This window comes from Daldinia caldariorum (genome assembly GCF_022478825.1).
Source record: "Daldinia caldariorum strain CBS 122874 unplaced genomic scaffold F4812scaffold_6, whole genome shotgun sequence".
In the NCBI taxonomy this organism is placed as follows: domain Eukaryota; kingdom Fungi; phylum Ascomycota; class Sordariomycetes; order Xylariales; family Hypoxylaceae; genus Daldinia; species Daldinia caldariorum.
The window spans coordinates 629,285-651,344 of record NW_025953042.1 but is presented as its reverse complement, the minus strand read 5'-3'; the positions used below and the strand labels follow the sequence as shown (position 1 = coordinate 651,344).

General features: G+C 48.6%; 3 protein-coding genes across 3 annotated transcripts; 2 read left to right on the top strand and 1 right to left on the bottom strand.

Annotated features, from left to right (window-relative positions):
• Positions 1 to 12,166: 12,166 nt before the first annotated feature.
• On the top strand, positions 12,167 to 14,767 carry F4812DRAFT_346253 (uncharacterized protein). Its single transcript, XM_047931665.1, has 2 exons — positions 12,167 to 13,038; positions 13,324 to 14,767. The coding sequence occupies exons 1-2, from the start codon at positions 12,471 to 12,473 to the stop codon at positions 14,472 to 14,474; spliced, it is 1,719 nt and encodes a 572-aa protein (XP_047791084.1). The 5' UTR covers positions 12,167 to 12,470; the 3' UTR covers positions 14,475 to 14,767.
• Positions 14,768 to 16,336: 1,569 nt separating this feature from the next.
• On the top strand, positions 16,337 to 19,015 carry F4812DRAFT_450713 (adenine nucleotide alpha hydrolases-like protein; the record flags this gene model as incomplete). Its single annotated transcript, XM_047936122.1, has 3 exons — positions 16,337 to 16,481; positions 16,689 to 18,616; positions 18,698 to 19,015. The coding sequence occupies 3 exons, from the start codon at positions 16,337 to 16,339 to the stop codon at positions 19,013 to 19,015; spliced, it is 2,391 nt and encodes a 796-aa protein (XP_047791083.1).
• A 147-nt stretch (positions 19,016 to 19,162) lies between these two features.
• On the bottom strand, positions 19,163 to 21,895 carry F4812DRAFT_346219 (alpha/beta-hydrolase). Its single transcript, XM_047931664.1, has 4 exons — positions 21,637 to 21,895; positions 21,286 to 21,477; positions 20,956 to 21,100; positions 19,163 to 20,755 (listed from the first exon to the last, which is right to left on the bottom strand). Exons 1-4 carry the CDS (start codon positions 21,784 to 21,786, stop codon positions 19,311 to 19,313), a joined length of 1,932 nt encoding a protein of 643 aa, XP_047791082.1. The 5' UTR covers positions 21,787 to 21,895; the 3' UTR covers positions 19,163 to 19,310.
• Positions 21,896 to 22,060: the final 165 nt, after the last annotated feature.

The window sequence follows — 22,060 nt, the reverse complement described above, 5'->3', positions numbered from 1 at the left end:
GCCGTGGCGACCGTATCTACTCGATCTCTGTGTACCCGTGATACTATCCACATCGGCAATCTGTGGGGAGGGGAGAGGGAAGACGAAGAACAAACGATAAGCCACAGGTCAGAATGACCACAACTGGTGGCGAGCAACGTGTCGAAAAAGACATCTTGGTGTGACACCCTTTCTTCCCCTGAATAGTTTCTACTTACCTACCCTACCCTAACCTATAAGCCGGTTAACTCTAAGTGCGGCAAAGGCGCCTACTCTACAAGTTACTCTGGACCTTCTCGTGATAACGGTGTAGAGAAACTGAAATAAGTACACGAAGGAACATATGACAGCCATAAGCTAATAGATAGATATGATATGTAGGTATGTATAGCACGGTAACAGTAGATGATGAGTAGCGGGTTTAAGGAATGGCGTCAGCATTCACACTTGCTTCGCAGGTTTCACCGCATCAAGAAGCACTACCACTACCGCCGTATCAGGGCAATAACTGATCGTAAAAAGGAATTACAATGACCAATGTTCTGTGTCAGGTCTTTTTACGGAAGCGCACTATGTCGTGGTATATACGGCTTGCAGGATCAAATGCGAGTAAGACAGGTAAGTGAGGTAGTTAATATCTTCTAAACAGCTATGCTCTTCTCAGAAGTTGGAGTTAGGCTTAAACCTTTTAGTTGGCGAGACTCGACCACGAGTGGCAAACAATTATGGCTATAATAACCACTTTACTATGTAGAACTAAGAAGCTCGATTCCTTCGTAGCTGACCATGGCTCCATCCTGTATGACACTAGATTCTTGGCTAGGTATCCTATGCAAATTCAACTTGCTGATAAAGGAATGTGTGTCGAGAGCATTCTTAGTTTACCAACGGTCACTTTCGACAACGGCTTACGGAGTAAGCAGCCTTGTCATAAATTCACCACTCGCAAGGTCGACTCTTGACGTCTGTTCATGGCGCGGCTAGCCAGTAGAAGAGCGGCGGAGGATTCAACGCAACCCTCTTTCGGAGCTATTCAAGACTGGCCGCTTAGCGTTGGAGTAGGTGGTTACTCAAAGCGGTGTAGGTCAGCAACGGGTTGGCTGGCGGCCAATGAGATTTGCCAACGAGAGGCAAATTTAGACGTGTGTATGTTGAAATAGAGCATAAGCGTGCTAACCTGCTTTACGCTGTATGGTATAGATAAAGTAGCCCATATGAATTGAGAGTCTCGCGATGGGGTCCAAGGAAGGATTGCGGTACATAGCATCAATGTACCTATACGCAGAATGACTCCTTTTGGAGAAAACCATCCCGACCCTAGCTGACGAAGCCGTGCCGCATGGGCGCTTTGATTTCGTTGGAGCACTTCACATGTAGATTCCCTCCGCATTTATTTCCTAGATCGAACTCCACGGCAAAGCAAGGAATACATACCTTAGGTACTTTAGCTGTGCGACCCAACATGTTGGGTAGTACTGAATCCTGTCCGAGCGCACTTGAAAAGCGGCGCTGTCGAGCGACACTGCGCCTTTGGAGTGTGGTGTGCGACACAAGCAACATGTAGTTGCGTCGAAGGAAGAAGAAGAAAAAAAATAAAATAAAACAAACCCAGTCAAGCGTAAATTAGAGTTGGTTTGGGGTATCGACCGTCGCCTGCTTACAGCAAAGACGGGAGGATCGTAGTGCTTACCTAGGCTAGACGATACTTTCGTAGATATGCTCGTTCACTGATTCGCCAGCATCGACCACGTCCGGGAAGATCCCGCGATCTCGCCGCCTTCGTAAACTGATCCCAATCCTAATCTAATGACGGTATGGCCGGGGTTTGCTGCGCCTCCAAGTTCACGCAATCCCATCTCGACCGTAGATGGCGACCTCAATTCCCCGAGTCTTGTAAAACCTCGTCGTCTTCCATGATGTTGACTTAGTAGCTTCATGATCCATCCTTTCGAGGTTTGCTAAAAGCTGACTAGATAAGGTATGCTCATCGGGATGATGAGTCTGAGACGGCATATACATTCTTGGAGAGCCTGCCTAAGTAATATCCCGTGGGGGAAGCGGCACAGCGAAGTCACCGATAGGAATCTCGGGTGGGATGATCCGCTATCTACAACCCGCGAAGTCGCCTCGAACCACATGTTTGTGGCGGGCGGGCGGTGGCAGAAGGGAACGTGCTATTGACAACACGCTATGATGTTAGTTAAGTAGTCGAAAGCACTTGTACGCGTATGAATGTCTGACTTCCGAGACACATTGGCCATTGGTAGGAGTGAGCGCGGTAAACCCTTTGCGCTAAACAAAAGCCGTTTGGCGTGCTAAAAGAACGAGCAGTTTACTTCTGCTACAAATTCTGCGGTCAAAGGTTGACCCTCGGGCTGGGAAATCTCTAAGTTTCATCATGTTAGGAGGTAGCGTCGAATCCTGTGTACCTACATCGCTGCAGTAATGCGGCAATGACCTAAGTCATCCTGACCTGACGCGAGCAACCCATCAAGAAGGCATCGTAGCGATAGCAGCCCATCATCAATACTTTACTTCAGGTTAATCGTCGTCGTTCCTATGGCCGATAACGCTTGGCGTAATGTTACATTAGGAAGGTCGTCCAGTTGTCACCACGAGGGAATCTCTAAGTTCCATCGGCTCTTAGTTGAGGGCAATATGACAAGCATTAACACCGAGCTTACGAGAACGCGTGAAATAGAGAAGTAGATTCGGTGGTAATTGCCTCCAGCCGAATATGACATAGGGAATTTAGTTGATTCTTCCTTCGAACCAAAGTCGTGGCTGGTTTGTTTACCAACACCATTCGGTCGGATGGCTCACTCATACTGTAGCGTGGTACTCGCCTCATGGCTAGAACGAGGGCACATAATAGACACTAGTTGACGAAGAGAATAGTATGTATGTAGGGGTGAGGATAAGACCGAAACTTTGACAAAAAAGAATAATGACCGCTAATCTAAAAGGGAATCAACATACCATTTGATATTTCATACTGTTTAGGCGGTGTAGTTATCCATGTTGTTTACATGCGTAGCCCGCATCGTTTCTAGGCGGTCGGGCCAGCCAGCCAGCCTGCGAGGCTCTGTTCGCCTTGTCTTTGCTACATCGTTAGCTCGGCTTGCCCGTTAAGAATTTCGGCCAGCCTTTCCAGCCCTTGCTAGTTATCTAAAAAAAATTTAGAGGGACCTCTCACGATGAACCATGATAAACCCCACGAGATTAGATCTCCGGACAGCCGTTTGCCCGTCATCCGTCGGGGACTCGCGGCCCCACGAAGATGTCAGAAGCTTGTTGCATGCCCTGTCTTGCCCTCGCCGCAAGCCGTTGTGCGGGAGATGAAGATCTACTCTTTTCCTATCTTTGGGACGCTGGCGGCACTTACCGAGCTTATAGGTATTCTATGTAGTGTATAGTGTTAGGTATGTATTATGTATGTAGACTTTGGCCTTTGGCCTTAAAAAGAGAAAGAATTAAAACATAAAAAGAGGCTGATGGGAATTGTGTCAAGATCAAAATTACCGTAAGCAGGATCGACAACATCCGCAAAGACGGCTTGGGAGTGGGAGAGAGAGAATGTGGCGTTTGCGTTTAGACCAAATGGAGTTTCGGGAGATGTGATGGCATCTCGTCCCGCACCAGCTAAGCAGCTAGGTTAAGCATTTATGCCGCTGTTTCGAATAGATATAATTGGATAAGAAATCTTGACTAAGGTATTATATGGCAGTACATAGTAGACTATGGCAGCGAATTGTGGCCCTTCCCGTAAACATTGTGATAGTTTAGCTGGTTAGGTGATGTTCGGACCGTGACATTTACGGTGAGCGAACCTCATGTTCATGCGAACTCGAGGTGGAGAAGAATGTACAGGTAATAGTCTCCGACGGATACGACTCTCGAGATGCCCCGGTGAGTCTAGAAGACCCGTTTTTGGGAAAATACCCATAAAGAATTCCTAATTTGTTCAAAGGTGTGTGCAAGGTGTCTGGCAAAGCCGGGCAAGCAGACAAGGTGAGAGCAAAGTTGGGTCGGCTTATGATTGGAATATTCCATCGTAGGTTTTGGAAGTATCCGTGCCTGTGGTTCTGGGACGATAGAATTGCATATTCGGGTTAGGTAATTTTAACTAGTAGTTATTAAACAGCGGGTCCTAGTTATGCTACGTAACACAAACTTTGAAAGTTAGAAAAGAGTAAAAATGGTAAAAGAAAAAGAAAAAATTGGGGTCTCGAATTTCGAGGCGGGTCATCTACTATGCAACCGAAAACCGGGGGACATTCGTAGCGTCTGTTATGTAACGGTCTAGTTGGGCCTATTATCATCTACAACATATAGCTAACATATAGCTTTATCTGGTAGCATAATCAGTGAACTAACCTGTAAAAGCTCATGGACGTTTGCTCACCTCGCTTAAGTAGTGGTAGTTAGAGCAAGTAGTTAATGTACGATAGAACAACCATATACAAGTAGTTTTAGCTTCAAATGCGTGCCACCGTGGTTATACATATGTATGTATGCCCTATGCAATGCTGGTATAGGTATGCCTACGTGTAGTTCTATATGTTGTTGCAGTTGGGCAAATGGGACAAATGGGACAGCTGGTGGTGGTGTAATGCCTTAATTAGCACCGTTGATAGGTACCTAACGCGCCTAACTTAGGTACCTAATGGTTAGTAGGTAGAAGTGGGGGACGCTTAACGGTAAAACGGGGTTGGCTCTTCTGAAACGTTCGAGAAAGAAAGAGCGGAACGTTGCCAATTGGGCCGGGACCTGCATTAGCGGGACTGAATATCGACGGGGAACTCAGGATGGGATCATTTCGGACTTAGCGTCAAATCAAAAAAGTTGGAGCATCAACTTGAGGGACCAACTGCCTTGCGTTCTACCTAGCTGCCATGCTAGCCTAGGTACCTAGGTAGCAGGCATTATATTGTACAATACCTAACCTAACCTTGGGTACCTATCTAAGTACTGCCTATGCGGATACCCTAAGTTAGGCACGTGTTGTATTGTACAATACCTATGGCTATCAGCAATTAGGTACTCGCACTAGATATGGATGGTACACGTATTTCCATAGGGAAGCAGCCCCCGGTGTTTGCTCTTTGGCTATCGTTAAGTACACTAATAATATCATACTGAGGCTAGTAATGTACATCAGTTAATGGATCATGTTCCGCGGCGGGACGGTTTGTCTTGTCGATTGGACCGTCTTCCAAGTTCCAACCGCCCCCAAGGGTCCTCAAGATCTGTATTCATAACCAGCGGGCGCGGCGGATATTGGTGGGCATTGGTGGGCATTGGCGAACTGGTCTGTTTCCCCCTCTTAAGTCTTGACCGCTAATAATGATAGATTGAGGCTCGTTTATTAGTAACATTATTGCTTCATATACACTACATATTACCTAGGTAGTTCTTTTATTACTATTGCACGCTATGATCAATAGGTACCTAATATCGTACGTGCCCGTTGTAGTAGCCCGTGGGCGTACGGAGTTCTGATGTATCAGGTAGTTCGACATCTCGCATCAAAAGATCACGGCCAAGTATTGCGAAACTGGAACATGTCAGACGCTTATTTCAAGGGCCTCGGTTATAGGTGCTAAAAACTATAGAGGCATGATGATCAAATGTTTAGAGATTCACTTCCTTACCATTTTCAATGCAAATTATGCACTCTTTTACTACTGTTACCGCTATTCCCTTGTGCTTGTGAAAGATACGTCGAAGGCCCGATTGAGAAACAACTTTCATCCAGGGGGGGAGGAGGGGGGACTGGCACGTTGCCAGGTGCGAGAATATATGCCCGGCCTCCTGCCACGCAGGCGTTCGAGTCGGTATCGATGCTCATTGGCCGAAAATATGCCGGTGAAGAAGCCAAGAACATGAGAGCAATCCGTCAAGATCTTCCAGAATCACATCTGCTACAGGATGTTGCAAGGCTCCCGGCTCGAGGCTAAACCAAATACGTGCCTTATTTCGAATTGCCATATGAGTAGGTGGAATCAAGGGATACCCGGTCTTCATACTACTATAGTATCTCGCGAATCTGGGGGAAGTGGTTTGGATGGACCGGCACTGTTCCGTTTTTGGCCCATGTCGCCGCCAGAAATCGCCAATTCCGTCAACAGGTGTAGGAAGCGGCTCCCTGTCTAAACGGGCCGTAGACCATCTACACACCATCGATAGCTTCTCGACAGGGAACTAAGAACCATGAGAAATTCGGTAATCTCGTAGATGGGCACACGTGAAATCGCGCGTATTGAAGGTAAGTTACAGTTACTAGGTAACTACTAGAAAGGGTTGAAAGAGTGCTATAGGTGAGTGGTAGCATGCTTCACTTTAATGGGTCCTCTTGGAAGGGCAACGAGACGAAATAGCAAGTTGCTACCTGGGTGATAACTGACGATAACTTCCGGGGCTCGAGACCCTCGTATGATGGCAGTCCGTCATGTTGGTGTTTTGCTGTTGTACGTTCCCAAGGCTTTGGGACCGGCATGAGCGAAATGTTACCACTGAGAATGGATCAGAATGGATCAGAATGGATCAGCCCATATTGATGGGACGCATCGTCCCAAAACCGCCCTTGGGCAAACTTTTTTTTTCTTGCCTTGTAAGTTTGTACGTATGCGATGGTCAAACTAGGAAAGATTCCTGCTTTGAGCGGATATGGTGAATAAAGATTGCCACTCTCGTTTTCCAATTATTCCCTCATTTACGCTTATTACGGATTTCCTACCTCGTTAAGAATATTAGAATATTAGAATAGCACGGGCCATCATATATTATTGTCATTTATCAAGTACCACAAGAGGCTCAAAGCTTCATGATGGCGAATTAGTGTTCTGGACCGGTTCCGCGTTACGGTTCCCGTCCCTGACACTGGGTAACACGAAGTACACGAACTGTCTAGATTGGCCTCTTCGGTTTTTGAGATGTGAGGAGTTATAGCGTAGAAAAAAGATTGTGGCATATTAAGACTTGTAACTTGTAAGTCGACGTACAGTACCTGGTCAACTAGTGCGAGACTATTACCTACCGGTATGGACGATCCTCTTTATTCCTTATCACGATACACCCCTCGCGAGGTATGTACATAGTATCTGTAACCTTGTGGATAAAGTACGGTTAGGTAGGTAGTAGCAACTATACTAATTACCTACTTTGAAGCTGTGATCGTTTGATGTATGTAGTAGTAGGTAGTAGTATGGAGTTGAGATCACATTTGGGGTTGTTGTTTTTTCTCGGTACCTTTTAATCCACAACTGTCAGATTATCTTAAGCTCCGGATCAATTACCTGCTTGCATACCGACTTGCCATGCTTTTACTCTGTAAAGTAATAACCTGCCGCTGCTGCATCGTTCCTGCAGGACGAATCTGCAGGCACACAATTTGGCATGCAAGGTACAAGGTGGTCGATGAATAGGCCGAGAGAAATGCGATTAGTGTGGAGAAAGTCGTAATAGACGATCAGGTACCTCACACCAACCAGTACATCGTCATTCGTCTACCTACTTCATCGTCTACTTCGTCGTCTTAGGTCTAGGTAGTTACTCGTCTACTTGATCCGTTTTCTGTCAACTATCGATGGAACCGGAAAACATCCATATCCTTACGTATTCTAGTTTCCAGCACTGTGGGAGCCGGGTAACAGGCCGCATAAATGGGAGGCAAATTAACTTACCTGGGTATGAGGGCTCTCGCTGGGGGTCCTGTCGAGCCGGAAGGCTTCCACGGAACTTGTTTATGGGTACCTTGTAAGTCGGGAGTCCCAGTGAATTGTTTAGTGTAGTTATACCTAGTTGTCTACCAGTCGACCTAGGCCTGTTAGGTAGGGCATTTTTGGGCGGTGGGAATTGGAATAAGGGAATGATTGTCTGGACCTGATAAAAGCTTCCTGATTTGGGACTCTTGTCCGATAAAACACCGCTCCACCGCTATGTTAGTACGACGTAGCATAAAATATGTACCTTACAAACAGGTAGCGTATGTACAGCACTGACGATATCCATGGGATGGATGGATTATGTTAATGCATACCTAACCTTGTATAGTACATAATCTATGCACTAACATCCATGCCTGATGCTTGTGTTATTTACGCATATGTATAGAGTACGTTATGTACCTTACGTATGCAATGCCAAGGCTAATGCATTGGCGAATGCACTAATATGCACGGCAAAAATAATGAAACGAGCGATGGATGCTTTGATGGTACCCAAACAGCACCCTTTCGGATTGCGATAGCACCTGAGAATGCACAATACCACAATACTATGCAGCGTTGTGTGCCCTGACATAGCCCCTCTACAGAAGAATCCTTAATGACTACGACATGTATGTACATGCTCTATGATGTACATACGGCATATGCCATACTTATACCTCCGGAGGCAGACGCATGGTAAAATGTTAGAAGCGATAGCAAGGTAAGGGTGCAATAGACGAGCGTAGTGTATCACTAGATAATTACGCTATGATAGAAGTTGCTTCGATATTCGTTTGAACGTTTAGACGGTCATTGTGTCATATGTCATGCGTGACGACAGTTGCGCACGTTGTCTAGTTGTGTTGTTTGAAGATCCGGAAAGTTGGTATCAGCTAGTTATTATCAACTTATGTAAATGATTACGAATGGCGTTTTTGAAGCAAACTGGTGGAGATGATGTTTGTAAACTAACACGAGGTCACCACGTTGAGCCGTTCCAACTGCCCGCGTGGCGGACGGGTCAAAAAGTTAAAAAAGTAACTTCATTGCTCCTCCTCAGCTGTACATCAATTCAATTTCAATTTCAATTTCAATTTTTCTGTAGTGGTTCCGAGTCCGAGCCGTGTGCGGAAGGTGCTCTAGAAAAACGGTATCAGGATCCAATGACTGCATTAGAAGATCCCGAGGTACGAAAAAGGCAGGAAGGAACTCGCCTTTGGTGGTGATGACGAGTCCCGTAACAATCACATTACTTTTTATGTACCTAAGCTAAGAAGAAAGTTGAGCCAAAAAAAGAGAAGAGCGAGAGAGACTCAAGTTAAGAAAAGAAGCTTATTTCTTTGCCACCTAAACAACATTAGATCATCAAACTGCTAGATTTACCTCACCTCAGCTCAACTCATCCACTGTTCAAGTTCAGTCCACCCTTCCGCTCCATCACGGTGCCGTGCCATGTACTTTGGTCTCATCAACATCAACATCTAATTAAACCTTTAACCCTAACAACTATCGAGTCCTGTCATATTGTCGCCTGCATAGAACACGCTTCCATTGAATCGGTGCGAAGAACCAGCCCATCGGATTCTCGATCACATCTATCTATGTGGGGTATAATCTCATGTAATAGAATGTTCGCCGAGTAGCCCGTTGACTCTTGTAAAATCGGGTAGAAGCACTTTGGAACTCGATATCAGAACAAGCCTAGAGTTGGAATCAGCCAACCCAATCTTGTGATTATTGTGACACACCGAAGAAAAACGGACAATTAACTAGAGCACGTCCCATAAACAGAAGCCCTCAACGTGATTAGGCAGATATAGTATCATCGGCGTCTCTAGGCTCTTCTCTCTGGATGAATAGGTTGCATCTAATAGTGAGTCGCTGTATAGTGCTTGCAGATCAGGAACGCGCGCGTTTTTTTTCCCCTTAGGATTTGCCCACTCACGCAAATGTTCGGGGGCTAATCCTATGTTTCCAATTCCAATCGATGCAACCGCTTTTAACAGATAGATTGTGAAAATCTACTTTCATCACAAGCTAATCTGGGGACAATCCGCCAATGCGAGGCCAGCTTAGGCAAAACACGAACATCATTGGCTTTTATCTACTGGAACTACTTCACACCAAAACGTATGGATTGGCATTCTATATCCAATACGATGTCCGATACTGTTGTATTACACACGCGATGGCAGGCTGCCTCTGACTGCATGCTGACCATACTTACCTCACCTAAATGAAATCTTCATTCAGCAGCTCACAGCCTATTAGTGAAATCCAATCATCAACGGTTTGCGATTTTTTTTTCTTCAAATTCGGAACCGCCTGCTCGGCTGCATAGGTACCCATAGGTATCTTGGTATTCTGCAGAACTCCCGTATACTATGTAGTGATATCGATGGCAGGTTATTTCGGCGATCAACGTCATTACAATTACGAGCTTGCCATTGTTTACACTGTAGCTAGTTTTGTTTGCCTGTCCCGAGATATACATGGTCTAATAACTCCTCATGGCATTTCATAGCCTTTCATCGTTATCAGCTATTGTCCCGGAACATATGGAACCATATGATATTCTCAATACCAAGTCGTCCCTGATCCAATCGACACGCCTAGAAGGTCGTCCGAGGCTTAATTATAAGCGCAGTTCTTTTTTTTTTTTTCTCGTGAGGGCGCCGAGTGACGAATGTGATCCATGGCGCGACGCCTGGCTATTCGTACCTGCATTCCATCACGCCGTTCTACTGGATAGGCACCATGGGCTGGCGCAGAGGACTCCGCGTCGCGCGCGGGCTGGACAGCGTTCAGCGACTGGCTGTGCAATGTTGCAGCCGAACACAACCACTGGCAATACAACCACCACCACCACCACTAGTTAATGCTTTGGCAAAAAGGGACGAATTATGCAAATTGTGTGGCTCGCCAAATCCACCTATCAAATGTGCCGGTTTGCTGCTGTACAAATACAATACATACGACGTAGAAGATATGTATGCATGTTCCAATCATACAAGAAAATCCTGAGAAAAAAAAAAAGACTTGTGCAGTCAGGTACCATCCACGACAATCAATTTCCTAAAGGAGCCCTAGAAAGCACATGGGGAAGACCGCCGAGGTGTTACTGTATGGACATAGTCTCACTCATCCGTTTGTTATGTATTAATTATGCATCATGTAATGCTTTACGCACGCCATGGTAGGTATTGGTATTTACCATATACTTGAATACCTCCCTCTTAGATATGTATAGACTGTCTAAGTCTTGTACTTCTTGGCAGATATATACTTGCGTGGTATATTATACATACACGTTGGAGACGTTAATGGTTATGACGAATTATGTTCAAGAATAACGTCTTGGAACTATAAGATAACGAACTAAAGACTAACTAACCTCATGCTTCACCGTATATTCGTTATCTTAGGACTTACATAATTTTTAAACAAGATACTCCAAAAACGAATAGCCAACAACCCCCCATGTATAGCTGTCGAATGCAGCTCTACTATGCACTCTTGATGCCAGGTCGGGTCTGAGAGCCCGTATCATCTCTGAAGTGTGCTAGGCGATATGCAAGGTGTCGTATGCTCGCGCTTGCGTACAAACCAACGGAGTTTAAAGGTGTGTGCACTATACGCACTATGCAATACCTTAGACAGAGGTATACGACCAGTCGGACAAGAGGTTTCTGCTGCCCGTCAATAAAAAGAGAGAGGTGGACATAACATGGGATAACGTGGGATAAACATGGGATAAACATGGGAAGGGCATAATTTGGGATACCTAATACCTCTAACACCTACATCAGGTTATGAGCATGAGATAGATACAAGGGAACATAGTATAAAGTACCTCTCAGTACGCGGTACTTTTCCTCCTTCTTAGTGCCGTCCAGATTTAGAATCGCTCGGTGGCTGCGCCCACATAGTACCAGTCAACATACCCACTCATCTCATGTTTCCGTTTTGCCCCAGACATGCAGTAGACAAGGTCGGCCCAGTGGTACCTACGACCCAGACGGACCAGGACCATCTTTGGACCCCTTGTCAGCTTTCCCCAAGTGAGACATGGACAAGGGTGGCCTTGAGTGGTGGGTTCTCTATGGGTCTTCCATTCCACCCGCAGGCCCTCCAGTGCCTATCGATGGGCTCTTTTATCTGGTATAGATGATCTGGGCGGGCTTCGACTATTTTACATTATCCTCTTCAAGGTTCGCTTCAACCACGTTCATTACTCTTTTGCCTAGTCCGTGATCGACATATCAGTCGACTTAGGTTGTCTTCTATTTCTTCATAACCCTATCGGTTCTCTTGTTTCTTCTGCGACTCGAGTTTCTTTTTTGGAATCGTTCGATCACACCTCGAACATCCTGCCCTTCTTTAAGTATACAACGAAGTCACACCCCATCCTCTCCCAAGCCAGCAGTCTGCTTGACGATAATATACGGGAAGTTTTAAAGTCGAGGAATATAAGGGTTCATGTACAGCAGCATACACACCGAGTCATAAGCAAACTAGATGGTCATTTGATATACATCAAGGACCGTTCATTCATTCAGATATCCAGGAACCGAAACCACCATCTTTAGGCCAACCGCCCCAAAACGTATTGTACAATACAACTTACCAATATACTTAATATATAAACGAACGAAGTCACGGCAACACTCTAGAGAGTTAGCAGCAAACGTAACCGAATTCCGGTACCAGGTCAGTTCCTTGAAGGGTTGAAAGGTTATCGTCCTTGAAGACTGACAGGAGGGTATATCAGACACGACAATGGACCCAACTATGATGAGTTCGCAGATGGGACCGACGCCGTTCTTCTATTACACACCAGACCCCAACCCGGAGAACAGGCACCACGGTCACTTCAGTCAACAGCCCGGCTTTCAACAGATGCAACAACAACAGGTATTCCCTATCGTACCTACGTTGCCGTCGACGCCGATCTACTCCAGGCCAAACTCGTCTTGCTCACAACAACCTCTGCCACCCAAGGTGTTCGGTGCCGTTCCCAGTAATATGACTCCTATGGCATCGCCTCAAGCGACACAACGACCAGCCATGCTATTACAGAGCCAGCCTATGAAACTAGCCTTGGAGACTGAGCTCTGTGATCATGACGGTTTCTACTACCCGGCTACACCGCCCCTATCAACGTCGGGTAGCTCAATGGGTAGCCCATGCAACACGAACGATATGTTAGCCACACCGCTAAACCCCATGTTCTCTGGGTTAGACGGACTTGACGGATGCGAGATGGTGAAGACTGATATTGAGACCATGCCGGAAAGCTTGGAGAATTTGGACTGGGCCAACTGTGGTTCACCTCCATTAACACCTGGTAGGTTTCCTATTCTTTTAAATTTGGATTATTATTTTTTTTCCTGGGCGGATCCCGACATCGTTTTTTACGAATTACCCATTACAAGGCGAATACGTTGTTAAAAGGTCAACTTTGAAAAAAATACAAGCCGAGAAATGTGTAATTGAGTTTTTTTGGGGGGGTTTGGCGGGGCTTGGATTGGGAAAATACACCGCTTATCTTCACCTATCTTTATTTTTTATTTATTTTTTTGAGCCTAAGGGACTTCGGCCGCTAACCTTAATTTTTTTTCTACTCGTACAGTTTACCTGCAATCTCAATCGCAATCTTCTCAGGTACATTCACTTAATTCCAGCTTCTCCAACGATCACCTTTCGCCTACTTCCTGCCCTTCTCTATCACCGTCACCCTCTCCATATGCACGATCAGTTGCATCGGAACAAGACATTGATTTCTGCGACCCTCGGAATTTAACTGTTGGCGGTGTATCGAACCCCACATTATCATCCGAGTTCATTGCCCCTGTCGCATTAGAGGAATTCAGGGGTGACGCTCTCCAAAAACAATCTCTCCCTGATAACTTCGATTTCAGCTCTGACCCTCATCACGGACTTCCTACTTTTGAGGATATCTCTGATTTGGAATCTGAGGACGACTTTGTTAACCGTCTAGTCAACATTGGCGAGCATTCTGGTGCCGACGCCAAGAGACCGCGTTCTGGTACTTGCTCTACTACTCTGTCTTTGGGTCACGAGTCGTTCTTTGCTGAGAGCGATTTTGACACTGAGGACACAGCAGCTACTGGTGTTTCCTGCTGCTCTAGTTCAACAGAGTCCGATTCGCACAAGGATAAGAAGGTAAAGAAGGCAAAGAAGGAATCGCGCAAGGCAGTTCCCGTCATGAATGTTGCTGCTGATTCTAGCTCTGGTCAGAGCGACGAGCAGCAGCAGCAACAACAATCGGCCCAAAATGACACTACTCAAGCCAGCAGCAATGCCGGATCAACATCGGGTTCGAGCGCGCCCACTGCTCTTCCTGCCCCACCCAACCGCCGAGGCCGCAAGCAATCATTAACTGAGGACCCTAGCAAGACCTTTGTCTGCGAGCTATGCAACCGTCGCTTCCGCCGACAAGAACATCTTAAGCGACACTACCGCTCTCTGCACACGCAAGAGAAGCCTTTTGAGTGTCACGAGTGCGGCAAGAAGTTCTCTCGAAGCGACAACTTATCTCAACACGCACGCACTCACGGTAGCGGGGCTATCGTTATGAACCTCATCGATGCCAGTGAAGAGGGACTCGACCTGATGCAGGCTGGAGAGACAGATTACGCTAACTACGGAAAAGTCCTGTTCCAAGTGGCATCCGAAGTTCCCGGTAGCGCTAGCGATCTTTCATCGGACGAATCTCCCAGTGAGAGCCAGGGCAAGAAGAAGCGCAAGCGATCTGAATAAATCGTCCAAATTCCTCGGGAAGGATTGAGATCAGATTTACACGCCTTGCAGATCGATAAGAGATCTCGGCGTACGCCCACTAATGATATAATGACTTTCACACATTCGACCGATTCCCCCCAACATAGCGCATTTATGGATCTGGTCTCAAGGCCTAGGTAGAGAGGACTACAAAAGTTGCACTTTGATTTTTTTCAGCATCGACTTGTCTTCTTGTACCATTATTGTGAAAACATTTTTTTTCTTCCAATCACGATGGTTATTCAACAAAAAAAAGCTCAAGGGAGAGGCTAAGGCAGCCATTAAAGGGATACAACGGGTTAGGTGATGAGGCGCGAATTGGGCGGGCATTTTGACAACAAATAAAGAGGCGAAATTAGCCATGGAAAGCAATGTTATACACTATACTCGGCGGCTTATAATTCTCTTACGCTCGTTGTAATCGCTACAGCGAGGCGGGGCAGAGCAGCCGTTCTCGTGGTAGGACACGAATCAGTGCGAAGAGGAGGAGGAGGATGTTTGTTCGAGGAGACCCCCCTCCCTTCTCCCCCCTTCACTGCGTCCCCCCTCTTCGTGTGTCTAATTTCTAAGTTATTACTCGGTTTATTTTCCCGACTGCTTTTATTGCGATGGCATTCGTGGCAGTGCTGGTCACAAGAAGAATAGCCCTGCGCAAGGACCTATGTAAGAGATAGGATATTGAATCTAGCAATGGATTTTGTCGCCAATAACAAATAATAAACTTGACCTTTAAAATAACTCGATGTGTGTTTCGTTGTGATGTTTGTTTACTGGTGATGTTTACTTGTGATAACTACCTAATGCTAATGCCTAATGCGTATGACGTGTGTCAACAAAGTAGTATAGTATTGTACTAGTTAACTAGTGTATTGTGTCATACTGGACGTAAAGCATGCAATTGTTAACCAAATAATCTTACCTTAGATTAGGTCGATACATACGGGTACTTTTTCGAAGTTTGACGGGTAAGGTATTGTGTCGTTTGGTACCTAACTCTAGCTCTAGTCCAACAATTAGCCCTTGGGGCAGGTACCTTAGGTACCTAACCTTCAAGTTGTCAACCGTCCTATTCAGGTATTCTTCTATTCTCCAGGTTCTCACTATTTTCACTAAACACATACTAACTTTAAAAACTTCGTCTTTTCAAAAATTATGAAAAGCATTAGGTACCTCTTACCCACCTAGGTATCGTACCTAAGGTTAGGTAGATATTTAACGGAGGGACTTTTGGTACCTAACCTAGGTACTATTTAAGATAACTAGCGAGGTAGTAAACTCGTATATCCTCTAGTTTATCGTTGGTAGAACGGTTCCAACTGGCTAACTTACCTCTTAGCATCTTGAGCCATCTTTCTGTTCCGAGGCCTGCTGATACAAAATCGGTTCCTAAAACTTCTAGCTTCGCAATCTCGCATCAATCCAAAACCCCGCTAACCCGACACCGTCTAAGGAACTTATCCGCATAGACTAGATACCTATAGACTAAGTCATAGGCCGGCATAGATTAGCATAGACTCGTCTGTTAGGCTTCGCCTAAACCCTATCAACACAAGCAGCAAGGTCATAGCTCCTTGTCCAGAACGCTATTTAGAAGATCTCATATATCAAGTCATATCACGCCGATATCAGCTGAGATATAGCCTAAGATATAGCGAGGAAAAGTGAGGTAATCGTGCCACCCTGAAGTCGCGATAGTCGATATAGTTGAAACTGCTATTTCCGCTCATTCTTAGTACAGAGAAATGACACCCTGCTAGGGCTGGTGGACTATTCGATTTCTGCTTCTATTTCTCCGGAATTGATAGCTGTCAGGCCTTCTGCAATTACCGAATACCCATGCCATGGCACCGGATAGACCCCTACGCGTGGTCGCGCTGGTCTCCGGTGGAAAGGATAGCTTTTACTCCATTCTTCACTGTTTGGCAAATGGGCACAGTGTCGTAGCTCTAGCTAACCTCTACCCACTGTCCAGAGTTGCCAGTGCTAGCAATCATAGCGATATCAAAGATACTACTACTGTTACAACAAAAAGAAGCGAAGCTGAAGAGGGAACTAGGGCCGATGCCGGCAACACTACTAGCACTACTACCATACGGATCACTCCCGGCGTGGACCTAGCCCCCCAGCACCCTTCATGCTCTACTATTTCGTCAGACCCGGCACCGGAAATAGACCACAATTGTCACGAGGAAGATGAGACTGACCTGAATAGTTTCATGTACCAGACCGTGGGTTACCAAGTTATTCCATTGTATGCACAGGCCACGGGACTACCTCTATTTCGCCAGCCTATCCTGGGAACAGCGGTGGACCACGGTATCAGCTACCAGGACCCTGATGGTCACCAAGCAGATGAGGATGAGACAGAGTCCCTTGTCCCGCTATTGCGTGCTGTTCTCGAGGCCCACCCGGATGTCAACGCTCTATGTACAGGCGCTATACTATCGACGTACCAACGAACTCGCGTCGAATCCGTGGCCCTGAGACTGGGCTTAGTGCCATTGGCGTATCTGTGGCAGTTTCCCGAGCTTCCATTACACATCGCTGCTACGGATGATCAAGTTGTAGGTACTACTACTACTAATAAGAACGATGATGCGCAGCTACTCCGCGATATGGCGGCCGCGGGGATAGAGGCACGCATCGTGAAAGTGGCTAGCGCTGGTCTAGGAGAAGAGTTTTTATGGGAAAATGTGGCTAGTGAGCCCGCTGTTACTCGCATCCGCCGCGCGCTCCGACGCTTTGGAGGCGACGGGGGGCGGGGTGCCGTCCTAGGAGAAGGCGGCGAGTTCGAGACCCTCGTCGTAGACGGCCCATCTGTGCTGTTTAAGGGCAGAGTAGTAGTTGATGAACATGATACAAGTATTGTACGTGAAGGCGGCGGAAGCGCCTGGCTGAGCATACGTAAGGCTAAAGTTGAGATGAAGCCGGACTTAGATACATCGTCCCAGACAGATAGCTTTGGTGTTCGCATCCCGGAACTGCTTGATCTAGAATTCAAGGCTGTTCTTGAGTCACTACGCGACGAGGGCGAGCTCGCGTACGGTCATGACGGTCTATCTCAGGCACTATTACCGCTTCCATCGAATGTGCCTCGCTTGAGATACATTGAGCCTAGTAGCAAAGACTGGTATTTTGTTGGAAGCTCCGGGGGTATCGAAGACCAAACAGCCAGGATCGTTGACGAGGTCCGTCGACAGCTAAGCGAACATGCTCTACCGTCAACGGCAATCGTCAGCTCCGTCATCGTGTTAAGGCACATGACGGATTTTCCGACTGTCAACAAGCTCTATGGACCTCTATTTCGTGAACCTAACCCTCCTGCTCGAGTAACTATCTCGTGCGGGGATAAGTTATTACCTCAAGGCACCGACATAGCTGTTCTGCTCACCGTTCAACCTCACCTGAAGCGAAATGAAAGACGTGGTCTGCACGTTCAATCACGCTCATACTGGGCACCAGCCAACATTGGCCCATACAGCCAGGCGGTGGCGTATCCCCTGCTTAGTGGTGACGAGGGTCAAAATAACGATGCCCAAAACTCAAAGTCGCCTCTTGCGGTGTCCATCGCGGGACAGATACCCTTGATACCCGCTTCTATGACCCTGCCTCCGGTACTGGAAGACGGCGGCAGTAGCCTCTCATTGCAAATTACCCTAGCGCTGCAGCATCTCTGGCGTGTTGGCGGTGAGATGCAGGTCCAATGGTGGAGCAGCGCCGTGGCATATTTTCCGCGCTCGGCCCTCCGGTCGGAAGCGAGACGCAGTGCGCTGCTTGCTTCTGCGGCGTGGAGCATAGCGCACGTGGCGTCCTCTAGTCTGTCGACAGAGGCCTTGGAGGAGCCGGACCCGTGGGATCGAAAGTACAATCCTGCGTACATGACATACGGTAACAGCGGCAGTGACGATACCGCCTCGAGACCGAGTCTTCCTGATTGGGAGGTCCTGAAGGATTTCGATGCAGATGCTAACGCTAATGCCGAAGATGGCAAGGCGGCCCACAGGCTACTGCCGTTTGCGTTCTCGGCTGAAGTCGACGAGTTACCGCGTTCGGCTGGTGTGGAGTGGCATGCGCATCTGGGATTCGCGAGCGTAGGCGTCGGATCTATCCGGTTGTATGCCGTTGGCGGTGGAGAGTCGTCGGACGATCCCCTCTTGCACCACGTCGTTGTCGACTCCCCCTCAGGTGACGTGTTTGTCCAGACGGCCACGGTCTACCGTGCAATCGAAGGCGATATTCCGCAGCTACCCCTCAGCAACGCTGTGGGCCGCTCTGCAGTAGCTGTTACGACGTCTTTGCTCAAACTAGTATCGGGCTTGGAATCCACTGACGCTGCTGCCTTCGTGCTAAAGCCGAAGTTGACATATGTCGACCCTGAGCACTTTGACTTCTGCGACGATACAACACCTTCTTCGCTGAGTAAGGGAGCGATGATACCTTGTAGTTCTTTGTGGGATTCGCAAGGACGTCGCTTGAGTATGGTGGCTATATTCGAAACGAGGTGGTCTAAAGCACTTTAGAAGTTCTAGATAAGAGTGATAGAAAAAAAAGCCTAAAGAAAAAGATTCTTTGATAGAGATCATGTAGAACTTGGCCTACTTACCTCCCAGATGTTTTAGAAGATGGCTAACGGATATTGAGTATTTCACTGCTGTGAATGTACATGACGAATATATCATTGTTCGTAGGTACCTGTTATGTACTATTTCAAAAAATTATCCATAATATCGCTAAATCACTGGAACCTTCATGCTTGACCGAGTAAAACGTTATCATAACAGGAGCATAAACTCCAAAAAGGCAGTGTCCAAAGTTTTATTGCACTCTCTTGTGTTGTAGAGCAGGCGCAAGCCCTGCCCAGAAATCACACCTCTCCCGCTGATCGCCCGGCACCGTCTCCATGGAGAAATTGCCCACCTGCATGAGCAACCGCCTTCCAGCACCATTATTACCGGCCCCCTTTTCCTCCTCGTCCTCCTCGTCCTCCGCATCGTCCCACGGCTCCCAGACGGGAGCCCCCGGCGTCCGCAGCGCCGACGGGTCCAGGGTTTGGACGAACGAGATCCAGTAGTCCATGACGAGCGGCACCACGCCCGCCGCCTCGTGGTAGTAGCTCGCGGGCCCCGCCCCGGCGCCCCCTTGCTGGCTGTCCGGCCCGAACACCGCCCACGCCTCCCATATGTGCGGGACCCCGAGGCCGCGCGCCGCGTTCTGCGCGTCGTACACGTCGTACCGGTAGCTCCACGCCCGCTTCGAGTAGTTTCCCCGGCGCTGCCGGGTGTGCGACGACAGGAACGAGTTCGTCGGGCACACGAACGTGGCTTCGCCGTAGGCCGCGGCCGCCGACGGGAACCAGGCCTCGTGCAAGGGCAGGGGGGGCTCCGGCGGGTACGCGGCGGAGAAGTTGCCGTCGGCGGCCTGCGCGTCCGTCAGGCGCGGGTAGTTGCTGCGCAGGAAGACGGCCATGGCGTCCGCGGAGGCGATGTCCGCGGGGGCGAAGACGGTTCCCTCGTCGGAGGTGGTGCCCATGAGGACGGGGACGTCGGCGAAGAGGCCCTGGGAGAAGAGCGTGGAGGGGGAGTCCGGCAGGAGGAGGCCGTCGGTGCAGGGCGTCCAGAAGAACAGGGGGAGGGGAGCGGTGGGGGGGCCGGGGCGGCCTGGGAATGGGGAGGGGGTGTTGGCGGCTTGTTGGAGGAGGGCGGTGTCTTTGCTCCGGAGGCAGGACATGGCGTCTTGCGAGGAGGAGGAGGAGGATGAGTCGCTGCATCCCGTCTGCGAGAGCACCAGGTCGAATTGCCATTCTAGGTCCGCGACGGTCGGTTGCGCGGGGAAGAAGGGGGATTCGCCCATCGCGCCGACGAACAGGTTCTCCTTATTACTGCCACTGCTACTGCCACTATCACCATCACTTGTCCCGTCCTCGCTCTCGCTCTCCCCCCTCTCCCCCTCCGCATACGAGATCAACAAATGCAGCGCTACAGACCCCGCGCCCGCCGACGCCCCGTGGATCACGACGTGCTCGGGGTCCCCTCCGAACTGGGCGATGTGCCGCCTCACCCAGCGCATCGCCTCGCGCTGGTCGCGGAGCCCGACGTTAAGATCCCCCTGCGCCTGGCCGTTGTCGTCGGCGCGCACGCGTTCGCTCGCCAGGAACCCCCATAGCCCCACGCGGTAGTTGAAGTTCACGAGCACGATGTTCCGCCCCGAGCGCTCGACCACGGCCGTGCCGTTCCAGTTCGCGTTGCTGTTGGTCGTGTAGCCTGTTTTGTGTTTTTAGTGATTTTGGAAAAAAGGAAAAAAGGAAAGAAGAAGAAGAAAACAGAAAATTTTAGATAGGGAGATGCTTGATGTTGTTGTTGTTGTTGTTGTCTTATGTAAAGTACCTAAGGTAGGGAAGTAAATAGGAGAAGAGGTATGGAGGGGATAGATAGGAAGGGAAGTAGAAAAGAAAAAGACAAACCTCCGCCCTGGATGAACAGCCACACAGGCAGTTTCGATTCAAGCGTAGCGTTCGCCGGCGCCCACACGTTGACGTACAGACAATCCTCGTCCTGCGCTCCGCCGTTGGGATACGGCACCGAGATGCCCAGACAGATAGGGCCAAACTATATAGATAGATTCGCTCCGTACGTTAGCTAGGTTATACTATACCTCTTCCTCCTCTCTCTTCCTCTTTCTATGTTCCTTTCGTCTCCGTCTCCTCCTCCTCCTCCTCCTTGGAGTTTTTAACATAACATAACATAACATTCATTTACCGACCGGTCAGAGAAGTAGGAGGACATAAACCCACCGCGTCAGCCGCCTGGTCCCCCGAATCGTCCACCGCCGGCTCGATCGGCGCCCGCCACCTGCGGTCCCCCGTCGGCGGCGCCGCGTACCGCATGCCCAGGTACTGGGCGACGCCGCCGCCGGAGCCCACCAGCGAGCCCTGGTACTGGGCGTATCCCAAGTTCACGCGGGCGACCGCGGGGTGCGAGGGGGTCTACGAGACTCTTAGCGCTCTCTTATCTAATTTATTCTTTGCTTTGGCATAGGTAGAAAAGCTCTGGTGGAATAAATAGATAGATATAGAGAGAGGGAGAGAGAGAGAGAAGGAATGGAGGGAGGGAGGAAAGAAGAGGGGGAGAAATGTAATACTCACTCGTCTGGCCTTGTCAACAGCCCCCTCGCGATACCGCCTCGGCAGTAATATAGCCGTGGGAGTAACCACCGCGACGACGACAACGACAACGACAATTGTCGCTAGGAGCGCGAATGTGCGCCGCGGGTTAGCGCTCCGGAAGCTCTTCATGGCTGGTCGGGCGTTGGCGCTGGCGTTGACTATGGCGGCGCGCGGGGGACGCTGCGAGGTTCGGACGGCTGACGGTTGCTCATATGCTTATATAGAAGGCGAGCTCGAGGTGTCGGGCTTGAGTGAGGAGAATTTGGGTACCTTGGTAAATACCTAAAGTCAGGTAACCTGAAGTCAGGTAAGGTTAGCATGAGGTATGGGGTAGGGGGTAATGGTGGTGTATAGCGGAGGCTCTGTTCCCCTCCCTCTCCATATAAACCCATGCGAACGTTCG

What these genes read in the sequence shown, in the direction of transcription:
- F4812DRAFT_346253 (XM_047931665.1), top strand. Translation starts at nt 12,471, where the DNA reads ATGGACCCAACTATGATGAGTTCGCAGATGGGACCGACGCCGTTCTTC. An exon ending in TTCACCTCCATTAACACCTG is followed by an intron (nt 13,039 to 13,323) that starts GTAGGTTTCCTA and finishes CTACTCGTACAG; the next exon opens with TTTACCTGCAATCTCAATCG.
- F4812DRAFT_346219 (XM_047931664.1), bottom strand. Translation starts at nt 21,786, where the DNA reads ATGAAGAGCTTCCGGAGCGCTAACCCGCGGCGCACATTCGCGCTCCTA. An exon ending in CTGTTGACAAGGCCAGACGA is followed by an intron (nt 21,478 to 21,636) that starts GTGAGTATTACA and finishes AGAGTCTCGTAG; the next exon opens with ACCCCCTCGCACCCCGCGGT. An exon ending in GGGACCAGGCGGCTGACGCG is followed by an intron (nt 21,101 to 21,285) that starts GTGGGTTTATGT and finishes CTATCTATATAG; the next exon opens with TTTGGCCCTATCTGTCTGGG.